The following is a 14,420-nucleotide window of genomic DNA, read 5'->3' as shown; positions in this document are numbered from 1 at the left end:
TCTAGAAAAGTAGGCAGTAGAGAAAGTTTTGAAGGTATCATAATTAATTGAGCGTAAGCTTCACTTTTAAAAATTAGAAAATGTGTACATTACAGCCACTGCACCTATTTTAATGTATGTTTCAGAGTACTATGTCCTCTAACACTTTCTTCAAACTTTTCATCACGACTCATGGTCATTGGGAGAGAAATCTGCATCTACCCTCACATTATTTCACTGTCAATTGATTGCTAATCATTATTCATAAATTCTTTGCCACATCTGATATTGACTCTCAATAGGTTTATTTAATTATGCCATCCATTCATTGGTTACTTTATTGTCACAGTCTCCTAGCAAATTCTGTTTCTCAGGAGGCAAGACCACACACATAAATATGACAGAACCACCAAGTTCAGCATTCTTCCTCGTGCCTAGTACCTTTAACCTCTCTCAGCCATCCACATGAGGTTCTGGCCCCCTTGCCATTTACCCATACATGAAGAAACAGAAGTTTTACAGTTTCTGAGCAGGAATTCCTTTAATCAGAATACTACCTTCCCAGTAAATAGTTCATTAAACAGAAAGGACATAACATGGTGCTAAGTTAATTAATGGATTCAGTGGTACAACAGGAGGTAGACAATCTCTAGTGGCAGATAAAGCACTTAATCCTTTTAATATAAAATAATTACTTTTCACTTTTAGATCTATTTCTGAGTAGTTTAAGGAAAAACTATTCATAGATACCAGCACATAATTTTTATCTAAATAAAAAAAATGCAATTAGTAGGACTAAAGCAGAAGTTCATTGTGGAATATTAAATCATGACTGTACAAGCAGTCAGAAAGCTTTACTGCAAAACTTAATGGTGCTAATATGTTAATACGTTAATTGCTGTTTAAACACCAATACTCAGCATTATTTTCTATGTTGAATATTAAAAATTCAGTTACCTTATAGTGATTAACTCAATAAATCATATTGACGAAACTGGAGGCGAAATTAATGTCTACATTAGAAAAATAAAAACATGATGTGCTTACTAAAATTGCATTTCATTCTCATAAAAATATTCTCATACTATCATGCAATCTATATTTTTACCTTTTGAAATTAGCTTCTAAAATCCACATGAAATCAAATTTCTAATTCTACATCTTTTTCATTTGTAGAAAAAGTTGCTATAGTTCTAATGATGGAAGCCAGCTAAAAGTGTCTCTCTAAGCCCCTTTTAAAGCACACTTTTTAAATTTTTTGTAGAGTCAACATTCAGTGTAAAGACTTGAGTAAAGATGTGTTTCCTCCAGAACATTTTTACTATCAAAACAGTTGATTAGATTGAGGAAAAGTTCCATTTTCACTTGGGAGAAGTACAGACATCAAATTACTTTTGAAAACAAAGCTGCTGTATCAGCTAATGAACTTGTAATTTTCTCCCTCACAGCCAACCAAGCATGAGTTCTGCATGACAGCACAATGCATTCACTGCTCAGAAAAACTGATATTGCTATAACTGAACAGCTTCAGCTAGATTTTTTAATCACTTAAGACACATGTCAATAGACCAATACACTAACAGAACCATAACTAGATCACTTTAATATGGTGGGACAAAAAATGAAATTAAAAAATAAAGTTCTATTTCCTATGATTCTACATGTCATCTGAATGTGCAATATATACTTGCATTTACAACCTATCTAATATTGTGCAGTTGAGACTCTTGTAAAATGAACACCATACCTGTCATAACTTTATGAAGGGGATAAGGAAGGAAATATTCAGTTCTTACACAGGTGGGACCATCTTCATCAGTACTGTGCCCTACAGGTGGCTAAAGCTCCAATACTAACATAACAGAATTCTAGACTGGGGTGACTTAAGGCCTTATTGCTCCCTGGTGTAGCTCACTTGCTAATATGTTTTCTACAGTATAAAAAATTTTGCACTAAAATTTACCAGCTTTAGTGCCTCTCCTCTCACTTATCATTTCATTAAAACAAAGTCAAATAATGTGGCATTTGACCACCTATAAATCTATATAATCTATAAATCATTAAATTCTTGTGCTATACACTCTTTTGCTTGCTATCTATAGAAGTAATGAGGTACTTAGATTAATCCACACAGAGCAGTTAATCGAGGAATTTGGATCTACAGCAAACAGAAATGGAAACCAGAGTGGGCAATTCTAAAGGTGAACAAGCTTCTCCTGTCTGCCACAAGATACTTACAAAACATACTTAAATTTTGTGTTATCTCCCCTTGCTTGGATATTACTTTCCTGTAATATCCAAATGGCCTGGAATACTGAAATGAAAATGCAGATTTGAGAGCCTTTATGTTCCCACCAAGACCACTATTACCTTTAAATATTCCAGGGCTGGCTCTTTGAGCACTGTGCATAGTGCACTCTATACTTAGTTCCTTCAGCCACCTCCACTGTCACACAAAATTACAACTGAGAAGGTGATAACTGCTTAAACACAGAAAGCAAGAGTACAGAGGTTACCCTGAGAAGCCTTCACTACTTTAAAGTAACCTTGATTTCTTCCACTGCCCTCCCAACTGGTTTGGCAGGCAGTACTCATGTCCAGATGGTGGGCAAGTAAACCTACTTGAACAGATTGTATTACAATGTTTTACACTGAACAGTTATTGGATTAAACGTATAAATAGCTGTGGGAACCCAGGACTTTCCTCTTTCAAATGATCATCATTCAGCTAGAAAATTATCTTCCTCTTGTCACTCCTCTGTGCCCAGTGAATTCTGCAACATTGTACAAACCTCTGTGTTGGTGTAAAAGGACAGTTCAGAGTGCAAACAATGCTCTAGAGGGGCAAAACAACTGCTATACTTCAGAGCAGGAACTTTTTGAATTAATACAATAATGAAGATAGCCTTAAGAGGATCCAAGCACCCAAAGGAACAGACAGACATGTGTTCAGGGTACTTTATGTGAAGCAGCATAAAATTTCCCAGAAATCAAATTAATATCAACTGGTCCCACTGTATCAGTTTCCCAGACATGCTTTACCCATAATGCTACAGTGGAAGAGGCTGAGATGTCACATTTAATTGAAAATTTAACTCCTATTGTGAATGTTACAAGTTCATAGCACACAATGACTTAAGGAAGCTCAGTTTCTGTGCACAGAATGGGCTAAAATACAAGATGTCAAATCAGATGAGGACTGTCCCTCTTTATGCACTAAAGTAGAACTTCAGGTAACTACTACTTTTATAGAAATTGCACTATGTTAGCAGACTCACAAACCAATATGCAGTTACATGAGGGCATTTTAGTTAAAGTTTTACTCTGAAAGCTACATTCTCCATGAACTCTAGTTAAAGCACTTTGATCATTTATAGCACCAAGAGTTACAGGACAAAAACGCACAGACATCAACACCAAAGCAAATGCTATTTCATCTAGACCATCATCATGATGCTATTCATCTAGTGTAAATATGTATGTGCATGTTCAGGCACACAGCCCCACATCTCCACTGACTGATTTATTCAGCTTACAGGAAACAAAAAAATGAAAAAGTTTACAATGCATTTGAAGGGGAAAATGATTAGCAATGCCCCTGAGAGACCACAGGGAGAAATGTACGGATCTCTTGAAGTTGCAAAGTAGAGCTTAAGGGGTAACTAGAAAATTAGGTGAAAGAATGTTGAAGTAGACTGTAGATTGTAAATGTAGCTGGAACCAGTGGATAAACAGATAGTGAGGAACCTAAGTGGTTTTGTGGCATTCATGTAACAAAAAAAAAAGAGTGCATGCCCTAATAAAAGTTCCAGACAAAGTCCCTTAAAATTTTGGGGGCTCTCAGTGAATACGACCACCTTTAGATGATCCTCTAAGACCATAAAAAAACTTCCAGTAAGGAGCAAAGACATGCAAAGACATTCTCTCATTCTAGGAGAAGTGGCATTTATGTATTAGCTTGGAAGTATGTTGTAGTGACCATGTACAGTCATGATGGAATAAACACCCCGTTGTAAAATTTCATGATACACATTCAATAAGAGGAAAAATACTGAGAATGTGTGCAGCACTAATAATAATAAAGAATGCCTGATTTCTAATACTTCACATTGTGAGAGAACAATTATTCTCTGGCTGATTTCACTATCGCCCCAAACCAAAAAAAGAATAAAGGAAATAAAGAACAATTATAATATCTAGAGTCTGTCCAGCAGGTATCAATAACTTTATCTTTTCTTCTAAAAAAAGTGCCCACTAAAGAAGTTAGTGCACTGCTATCAACTAACAGAGATTTGAAGAAAAATTTAGACAAGAGCTTCTATTCATATCTAGCTTAGAAGAAAAAGTATGTCACAACAGAAGAAAAATATTTTTGCAATAACTTCAGTATTAATGCACCAGTCGTGTCCTTTTCATAACAATTCCTATCTCATCCACTCAACGTGCTGTCACATTGTCACTAACTGAATCCAGCAGCTGGGGACAAGCAAGAGGCATAAAAGTTGTACATCTTCAATTTTGGACTGAGCTTCCTGGAACTGCCATTCTTGAAATTCCTATGAAATTCCTGTCATTTATTTTCCATTTCAGTTGAAGTTTTAGTAAAAATCAGGCATAGAACAGAAAAATGGAAAAAGTTTCCACTGAAATGTTTTAGAGCTGAGCCATCAGCTATCAAGAGTACAAATCACGGCTAAAATATTTAGAAGTGTGATGCAAAAAATAATATAGAATTCAGATAACTTTACTAGTTTCTATGCTCTAACAGATTTCAGAAGGATTTAAGAATTCTTTAATTCTGATTATATTTGATCATTGATCATTGGCTTAATAGTTTTTATTTTCCCATACACATTTTTTCTATCCTTCTGCCCAATAATAAAAAAGAAATCCTACTTTGTCAAAGAAATTGACTTCAGCAAGTTCCCTTTATTTTCCAAAACACAGGAAAAACAGGAAACAATGTTCAGGAAACATGTGATGGTATTTCCATTTAAGTCACAAGAGTGCGTAATGTTACACCAGACAGAAGATTTGCACATCTTGAAGCTAACTTGTTTTTCACTGACTAGATCTGAGGATAGAAGCTAACCAAGTTCATCAAACACAGGCATCTGCAACACAGTAATTCTACTTCACATCCAACTTTTAAGTTGCACAGACATTGCAGTAATGGAGGAGAAAATTCTCAAAATTCTCAATGATCTCTAGGCCTCTGAGCATGCCCTACACTTTAACATGCCAGACTTGGCCATGAGATAATTTATAGCCCCACTTAAGAGTCAGATAAAGAAGGTGGCAAGTGCATTAGTTTCCCCAGGCATCATCTGAAAATACCCCATAACTGAAGACATCCTGGTAAAAGGTATCACAAAGGATTCACCTGAAAACAAAAACCACTTATTGCTGCATGAGTTTGCGCACTCTTCTAAATTTCAGTTTTTGACTCAAGTAGGGAGAAGTGCATTCAATACCATCTTCACCCATGTGGAAGTATTCAGGTCCCACATCTCATAATCCCTGAAACCTATCCTATAAACCATAATCAATAAGCACACTTATACCATCTCACATGACCTGAACAGAAACCAGAATATATACCACCTTAACCACATCACCTTCAGTACATCACCATGTGATGAAAGAAAAAGAAAACACTACTCCAATCAAGTTATTATAATATTATTTTGATTTTTAGTTGTTATTATTGTTAAGGACCATGTACATAATCCACACTGAAGAATCAGTATACGTGGTCATCACTACCTTCTCCTTCTGCAGCTGAAGAGTGCACAATACTTTATCAGCACATATTCCGAACAACACAGCTTTTACAGTTTTGACTTTAGCATCCAAATTCTGGAGAATTATAAGATTTCAGAAACATCCTTTTGCATCTTGTATTCCCTAGCTCAAGATCACTGACTACAAAGAGTGCTGGTACTGTGACCTAGGATGAGGTGCTGTACTCTTAATTAAATTGCTCTACAATTCCCTCACCTAATTGCAGCCTGAATTCCTCTCCTTGGAAAGACACCTAAACATATGTAGATACAGCTAATTTATTCCTTCACTGTATGTAGCCCTAGCCCTGTAACTCCTAGGGTATCTAGAAGAGCATTACCTAGGTCAGTCAAACAGCCACAGGTATTCTATTCGTATTAAAATACCTTCTTTATCTTTCTAGATAACTTTGAAAAAAACAAAGTAGAAAAAGGAACTGTGTCTCAAAAAAATGTCTGCTCAGCTTTCTCACTCCCTACTTTAATTTGCTGTGCAGAATCTGAATCTCCAGCTATGTCTTTTATAGAAAGACAAAGATTCACACTAAAATACTTCAATAGGATTAAAAAGAAAAATAACTTTAAGTTTCATATTTTTAGTGTATCAGTATCCCAGTGAATCTAGTAATTATGGATCAAATGGAATTTGTTTTATACTGTAGTTTACTACCAAAAATACAAGAGGGTGATACGTACATAAGTAAGAGAAGCAAAAAGAACAAAATATTTTAAGTAACAATTTGAACCACTGAAGCAAACAAAGACAAAGCAGCTACAATTACCAAGGAAAGTTTAAGCAGTACCAATCAAAAAATACCTCTCCTACTTTATTGTTAAAATGACCATATTCCTCAGCATAGTGCAGAAAATCACTGCAACATAACAAGTCATTATACTAAACACTCTTGCAGGACAGCAAAGTCTTGAGTTAAAGGCCCAACTTTACATTCAGAATGCAACCAGCCACTGACAAGATCTGAGAAACAAAATGTGTAAAAAAGCCTGAATGTCTATGTATGACCTGAAAACAGGAAAACATAAAGGGAATTAGCTAATTAATTAACCGAATAACTGTCACTTATTTTTTGTGAAAAACAGACTAAGTATCAAAAGACTTCACAAAACAATCAAGTTGACAAAAATGCCTAGTATAAATTATTTTAAAAGCCCCAGAAATTAACCTTAAACTATAAATGGGAATTTTACAGTATTACCTAAACTTTTGCTTGAAAAGCTCAAAAATCTACATTTAGAAGATATTTACATGGCTCAGACATGAATATATACACAGTGAAATCTCAAAAAAGCTAAACAGAAATGTCAATATCTGATTGATTCAGTAGACTGTCATAATTGGTCTTTTTAAGGCAACTGGTTAACAAAAGCAGTTGAACATGCTATTTTTTTAATAGCAGAGAAGACAGTAATAGTGATTTGAAACTATGAAAAAGCCAAAGTAAAACCAGAGTAGAAAATGGTTTCTATCCTTCAAGCAGCAGATGCTACAGCCTATAACCTTGAGCAGCTCTGTGAGCTCACAATGTCATTCCAGAGGGACTGCATAACTGTAATTACCACTTCTGTTATGAACTTGATATACAAAATGTTCTATGCAACACGGCCAAACTCTGCTAAGCTTAATGACCAGTTCCTCTGAAATTCAAAAATTAGTTGCTTTAGATTCAGCAGCAAAGGATAAGAAAAATTAATGGAATGGCATAGTTAGGCTAAGGACTGCAATTCCTTAAAAAGAGATTATGAACTTGGGGTATTCCAGAATGGTATTATCAGATACACAAGAAAGTAAAATCCTAATAGCAAATCCTATTAAGTGGGAGAGCAGTCTGTCCAGAGAAACGCTGGTCCTGCCACTACTTTAGCACTCAGGAAGAAGAGTGTTTTCATGAAGAAGCCTGTGATAGCAAGGGTACAAATCTTTTGCTACTCTATTTAGTAGATTTATTAGAGCAAGAGAATGAGGCCCAAACCAAATACCAGGTAAAGATCCTTCTTTAGTTCTGACTATTATCTTACCCAATAAAATGTGACCTTGAAAACACTTCTAAAAACCAAGAGAATAAATCTGAAGACCCAAACCAATATCCAAAAAACCCAGTGCTTTCCACCCAGTGTTTAGAATTAAAAATTCTAATTCCACTAACTCATTTTTCCAGAGCATGTAGAATTTAAGCAGATACAATCTGTATTTTCCATGTGGTTGCACAGGATGTGCTGTATAAATGGTTATAGAACAGAACAGGGGAAAAGATCAATTATGTCACTGATCTGTCTTATGACAGCAAGGATGACAAACAGAGACATCTGGGACAAAAGTTTTCAGTAACCCAATCACAAAATGCCATCAGGCCACTAGAGGCATCCTTTATTTCACTTATTGTATGCAGGCACTGAAGTTTTCTACACAGATTGGTCAAAGCCAGAACTGCTAGTCAATTTTGCCAAATTTTTGCAAAACTTTAGTTAATTAGAAATAAAGGAGAGAGGGATATAGATGTTTTATGGGGTTGTAAAAAACAGCAGAGAAAAGGAATTCTTGCAAATATTTTTTTTCTCTACGCTGTCCCCATTCTTTTTAGGACAAGAGTAGAGAAAAACATTTAGAATTGCATTTAATGAGTTTTATATTTTCAGGCATGGGTTAGAACTTGTTTCACTTCAAACTGAGAACACTTAATTTAAAGCTTTAAGCATTGTTTTAAAAAAGCCTATCTCTACTGTAGCAATAGTTAAAATGTCCACTTACATAAATGCATACAAAATCTCCACTTAAAATACATCTTTTAAATTACTTGAAGGCAAATCTACAGTGAGGCCTGAGCTTCCCTCCACAGATTCAAGCTTTGCAACATCTCAATTTTTAATAAAGTTTTTTAAGAGAAGTCTGTAATTGGTGTAACTGCCAAACACTTTCATGCATCCTGTGTCAAAAGCAAAAACACGCAGTGCTCCACAGTCTGGAGACCAAACTCAAAATTTTCACAATTACAAGATGAAGAAGGCTTTATATTCAAGTTTAATTTTAAACAGAATTTCAGTAGACCAAGAAGAGAAACTTAGGTTTTAATTATCACTGTTATTTAAATAACATCAGAGATCCTGAAAAATGGAGAATTTATTTTTTAAACTATATGTGAAATTGAATATATGCTAAATACTTCCCATTCATCACAAACTTTTTTTCCTCCTTTCCTTTTCTCCACTCGCTCTACCATGTTTCCTAATACACCTTTCAATTAAATACACACACAGAACACTAACCAGAAGAAAAGAATGTTACAGATCATTGAAAACAGCACCAAGAGACAAAGTAAGAAACGAAGTAGTATTCTTTCAATTTTGGAGCAAGACCAAGGACAGCAGGTTTTGTTGGCCCTAGGTCTGAATGGGTGAGAATTGCCACCTTTATGGTGAACCACTATCAGAAATTAGATGGGAAAAACATTTTAAAGTGGAAGATGCCATTCTGGCTGCAACATGGAAATAATCAATAACTGCAAATAAACACAACAGGCTCACTATGAAAGGAAAACAAAAACTCATGGTGCAGAAACAAGGGGATAGTGTCAATCTATCCCAGTTACTTTCATATAAAACAGGAAAATATGATCAAAACTGAAGACTCTCTCAGAAAAATGATCATATTTAATACCTGAAGCCTTAAAAAACATACAGCTGCTTCTATTTAATTTAAAAAATAACAACTAAACAAATAATAACTTGTTCTTTATGGTCATGATGAGGGGAAGAAACAGGGTAAAAAATCTAGGCCCTTGAACACACAGAAGTTTAGGTTAAATCTTCAGAGCAATAGAAAAAGCCAGAAATTGTAGAGTCACCACCGCTAAAGGCTTCTGCAGGCACATCACATACATATTTGTCAAGAATAATAAAAGCATGGCTGAGCTTTGGGATTAACTATCAATTAGATTGTCCTTCCAACTCTATCTCCCACAATTTCTCACAACTGTCATAACTTCTACACTCAGCTGGGGAAACCAGACAGGGAGAAAAAGGTAAAGAACTTGTAAATATGGTTTAAGGTCTTTACCTTAAAAAAGGTAAAAAACATTATAAATATATGAATCTTGAAATCATTTAAAAATAATCAGGGCAAACTAAGATATCACAGAACCTTGCCTTACAGAAGAGTAAAATCATACAATATTTTTATATGTCTTCAGTATCTTTTTTAGTAGACTCAAGCTCAACAAAATACTTCCACCTGAAGAAAGCTTGTATCTAAACAGATCCCCTCCCTGTGTCAGATTTAACAAACTATCTGCAGAAAAAGTTACTCCAATTGCCTATCAGTGGTTTAACTCAGCTTCTGAGCCACCCACATGAAAGCTCAAAAATAAACATTATCCTTCATAACAAATGCTTTTAATATTGCAAACTCAATGTTCTCTTTCTATGTGTTTCAGTCACAAGAAAATCTATAATAGAAAGCCAAGCAGTATACTTCAAAGTTAATGACTCTGATTCCTTTAATTTTTTTAATAGTTTAGCCCACCTCAAATTTGTATAAGATATATAAAAAGCATTGCAAGGACTGGGAACAGAAAATGCATGTACATTATTACAATTATATTATCTCAAATATGTGGAAAGAGTTAACTATTATTTCTCTTACTATGCATACAGTTTCCAAGAGAATAATCCTTCTCCAGTGTCTTGTTGATACTTCACAATCAAGAACTTTTCTTTACTTCACTTTAAATAAAGGTACTCTTCAGCACCCAAATTAAAATCATAAAAGCAGGCTTTTCAAGTCTAGTTAGCTTCTAAGTGTGAGCTATGGGGGAAAGTTGTGGTATTGTTCTTCATCTCATTTTCAAATTAGACATTCCAATGTTTTCTATTTATCTCATCTTCATGAAGGCTGTTATGAATGTCCATAATATGGAAAAGGTACTGGAGATCAAAGCAAAACAATAGGAATGTTTGTGTGTTTATAAGTTCATGAAGTCATTCTAGAAATAGCTTCCATGAAACCAGATGACTAATAATCTAATTCAAATCTGTTTCCAAATAGCTCTTAAATTCTTGCAGATTTAATCAAATTTAAAACCAACCTTAGCACTTCTCAGTAATTTTCCAGAGAAGACAGTTTCTTTATTTATCATTAAGAACATTATACTGTAGAGGACTATGTGTTTCATCAATTTAAGGACTTGCATATTTTCTAAATACAGCTTTAATGTAGTATTTCACAATCAACACAGAAATTTATAACAATGTTTCCCAGTTTCCCTGGTTATTTTCTCTGCTAACATCAAGTCCTTCAGAAATACCTAATATCTTAACCTGGTCCTCTCCTTCCTGCAAAGGCATCTCCACCTCTTCCATGCTCATACCACTAATCCAGACACCTCCAATCATTCAGACTTTATGCACAGTTTTCCATGTAGTCAACACTTAAAAAGATAAATTAATAAAAAAAGAAAATCATTGTCTTCACCAAGAATACTTTCCTTCCTTAAGATTTAACTCCAACATCTCAAGTTCTTGTAATTTTGAAGTACCTTTCAAATAATCAAGTTTTTTAAAAAAAATATTGAGAAAGCTATTCCTTCTCTCTAGTCCTTTACCTCTTTTTCTGGACAACCATGTCAACACACACACAAAGCACAGAGAAAGCAGGAAACTGAGATATGAGATTATTTTATCTTGAGATACACCTTTCAATCCCACTACATTAGCTTTTCTCTTGCAGTGTTCACTTTGAAGCAATTCAGGGTGTGTTCAACCATTTTTCCAACTTCCAAAAACAAAAATCGTGTCAATCTTACCAGTCTTTGTATGGAACATCTTCAGTTCACTTAACACATTTAACTTCCATCACCTTTACCTGTTACCACTGTGCTTCTGGACAGTGGTGTGAACAGAAGTGTCCCACAGCACAATATCCTCCACTCTTTCAATTCACATAATTTTCCTCAGAACATTTTTAAAATGTTGCTTCCAAACTACTTACTGTAATTACAAGTCCCATTTTTCACATACAGATGTTTTCCTCATTAAAGATACTGGGTAAACTACTACAGCTTTTAACATGAAGGTTATGGGGCAAGAAGAGTCAGATTTTAGTTCTAACATAAACAACACAGAAGCATACAGTGTATAAAACCCTGACAAAAACCAAGTTATACTTTATTTTAAGCTTGCATTTAAAGTGAAGCAAGAACTTACAATATTGTAATAGTTTCTGTAAAGATGCAGTCATAGATACTATGCCTATGTCAACATAAAGCCAAGGGTTTGTCTGTATGAGCAATCTGTTGTCTTAAAAGCAAAATACTAAACAGAAATGAAAAATGCCAGCAAAAAGATCCAGAAGACTGTGATGTGTTAGCTTAAATCAGTTTAAAAGGAAAACACTGAATAACAAGCTTTACAGAGGAGAAATACCTGCTTGAACTGTAATACCAAATAGGTGGACAAACAAACAAGCATTTCCATCCTTTTATGTACCACCTCCACAGTAGGACTGGGAAACTTTCTAAAAAGTAGTTGTACATGTCTATTTTAATTTGCCATTATTTACTTGTTAGGAAAAGGATCTCACTTAAAAGATAGATTACTTCAGCTATCTTGGTAGCACAGCTGGCGCTCCACATGAAAGTGTCAACAAAAGTTGCAGTGGCAGCACATCACAGCAAGAGAGAATCAAGTGTCAAACATTAAACACATTTTATTAAAGAAACCTAATAAGTTAAAGTTTTGAAAAGAAGTTAATTATAGCAGCAGAAGGGCAACACATTTACTGCTTACTCATTCCAGAAAGAGTGGAAAAGGCAATGAATGCCTAGAGTGAAGGTGTTCATTTTTCACAGTGATGACCAAGGGATTTATTTCAACGATCAGATTACTTATCTTGCTAAGACCAGAGTCCCACCACTATTTAAATACTTAAATAAGAATTTTACATACTAACTTTGGCCTTGCAAAATCATAGAATATTGTGAGTTGGAAGGGACATTGAGTCCAACTCCCAGCTTCATGCAGGGCAATCTAAAAGTCAAACCATATGCACAAAAATGTTGTCCATATGTCTCCTGAACATCTACAGGTTTGGGGCAATGACCACTTCCCTGGGTACCTTATTGTGTGCCCAACCACTCTCTCAGTTAGGATCTCTTTCCTAACACCACATTTGAACTCCTCCTGAAGTAGATTTAAGTCATTCCTTCCATTCTTGTCACTGGACGCCAGTGGGAAGTCATCCTTGTTCTTTTACATCTTTAGCTTGTAAGCCTTAATAACCTAGTAGTTCTTTAAAGAAAAACAAAACAAACAAAATCCTAAAATTTGGACCATCCTTCTCTTTGAGCTGCTAGTTCAGAGACAGAATCAGCTGTAAAAACTCTACAGTTTGGTTAAAAGCTAACTCCTCCCATAAATGAAATTATAGTGACACTGTAGAGACTACTAGGTGGCCTAGCACTTGGTATGCAAAAGCCTGGCCTGAAATCTAGGGTAACCTAGGAAGAGAAGCACAGACAGCTTTAGCAGCATTGAAGTCTGGAAAAGGCAAATATGTACACTACACATTTTTGCACACTTCCCTATTTTAATACCAAAGTTGGTGAAGATAAGCTGTTGATATGAATCTGAATTAAAACTGCTCCTTCCTCCACGTCTCCCTTACCCAGAGGACAGCTCGAAGAGAGCACCATCACCTTCACCTGCACTCACACACACCTGCTGCCATCGCTTTGATGCTCGTTATTAACTCAGGGCATTTCGTTCCCTTGGCACCACAAACACGGGTTTAACTTCCACCTCCCGCGGGCTCCTCTGCCAGGCCCTCCTGGCCCAGCCGAGCGGAGCCCGGCGCAGGAGGGGGGCTTTGCTCAGCACCGGCCATTTCAAGGCCCAGGGCAGCGCAGGGCATGGGCCCGGGCACGGACAGCACGCTGGGCACGGACAGCACGCTGGGCACGGACAGCACGCTGGGCACCACCATCCCGCCGCTGCTCTCTGCGCTGCCGCTACCCTGGAAACGCCGCCGCCGCCGCCGGCCATCACCTCCCGAGCGGGGCAGGGCAGGGCAGGGCAGGGGCACCGCCTGCCCGGCGCCTCCCTCCGCTCGGGGCTGGGGAGGGAGCGGGGCCGGCGGAGCACGGGGGGCGCCGGGCGGACGGACGGGGACACGGGGACTCCGGAGAGGGAGGCAGCGCGACAGGGCACCCCCGGCCGGGCGCGATGGCGAAAGAAGCGAACGTCTCTACCTCCTTCTTTTTCTGTCCTCCCCCGAGCTGTCCGCAGAGGAGGAGCAGGAGCAGCAGCAGCCGCAGGGAGAGGCAACCCCCGGCCGGCAGGTGCGGCAGCGGCCGCGCTGCCCCGGCACCCAGCGCCATGTTCCGCCCCCGCCGGCGGCACCTGCCGCACCGCCACGCTGAGCCGGCCCGCGCCCAGCCAATCGCAGCGCCCCGCGGCGCGGAGCCGCCTGGGAAATGTAGTTCCGCGGGCACTGAGGGGCAGGCTCGTCTCGGCTCGGCTCGGCGCGGGTGCTGCGGGCAGCGCTGCGGTTCCGCCGGCCCGGCGAGTTCCGCCCGTCCTGGGAGGGTTCCGCCCGGCCCGGGGAGTTCCGCCTGCCCAGGGGAGGTTCTGCCGGCCCGAGGGGTTCTGCCC

General features: G+C 37.6%; 1 protein-coding gene across 2 annotated transcripts in view; it reads right to left on the bottom strand.

Annotated features, from left to right (window-relative positions):
* TUSC3 (tumor suppressor candidate 3) overlaps positions 1 to 14,163 on the bottom strand; it is a 108,659-nt gene extending 94,496 nt beyond the window's left edge. For both annotated transcript variants that reach the window (XM_054295795.1, XM_054295796.1), the window contains exon 1: positions 14,018 to 14,163. In XM_054295795.1, coding sequence (XP_054151770.1) covers positions 14,018 to 14,146 — 129 coding nt within the window. In that variant the 5' untranslated portion in view covers positions 14,147 to 14,163. The remainder of the gene's footprint in view (positions 1 to 14,017) is intronic.
* Between the last annotated feature and the right edge of the window lie 257 nt (positions 14,164 to 14,420).

Source organism: Melozone crissalis, unplaced genomic scaffold (assembly GCF_028551555.1).
Source record: "Melozone crissalis strain CALT ecotype California unplaced genomic scaffold, PUWL_Pcris_2 ptg000006l_1, whole genome shotgun sequence".
Classification (NCBI taxonomy): domain Eukaryota; kingdom Metazoa; phylum Chordata; class Aves; order Passeriformes; family Passerellidae; genus Melozone; species Melozone crissalis.
This window is presented reverse-complemented; position numbering and strand designations above follow the sequence as displayed.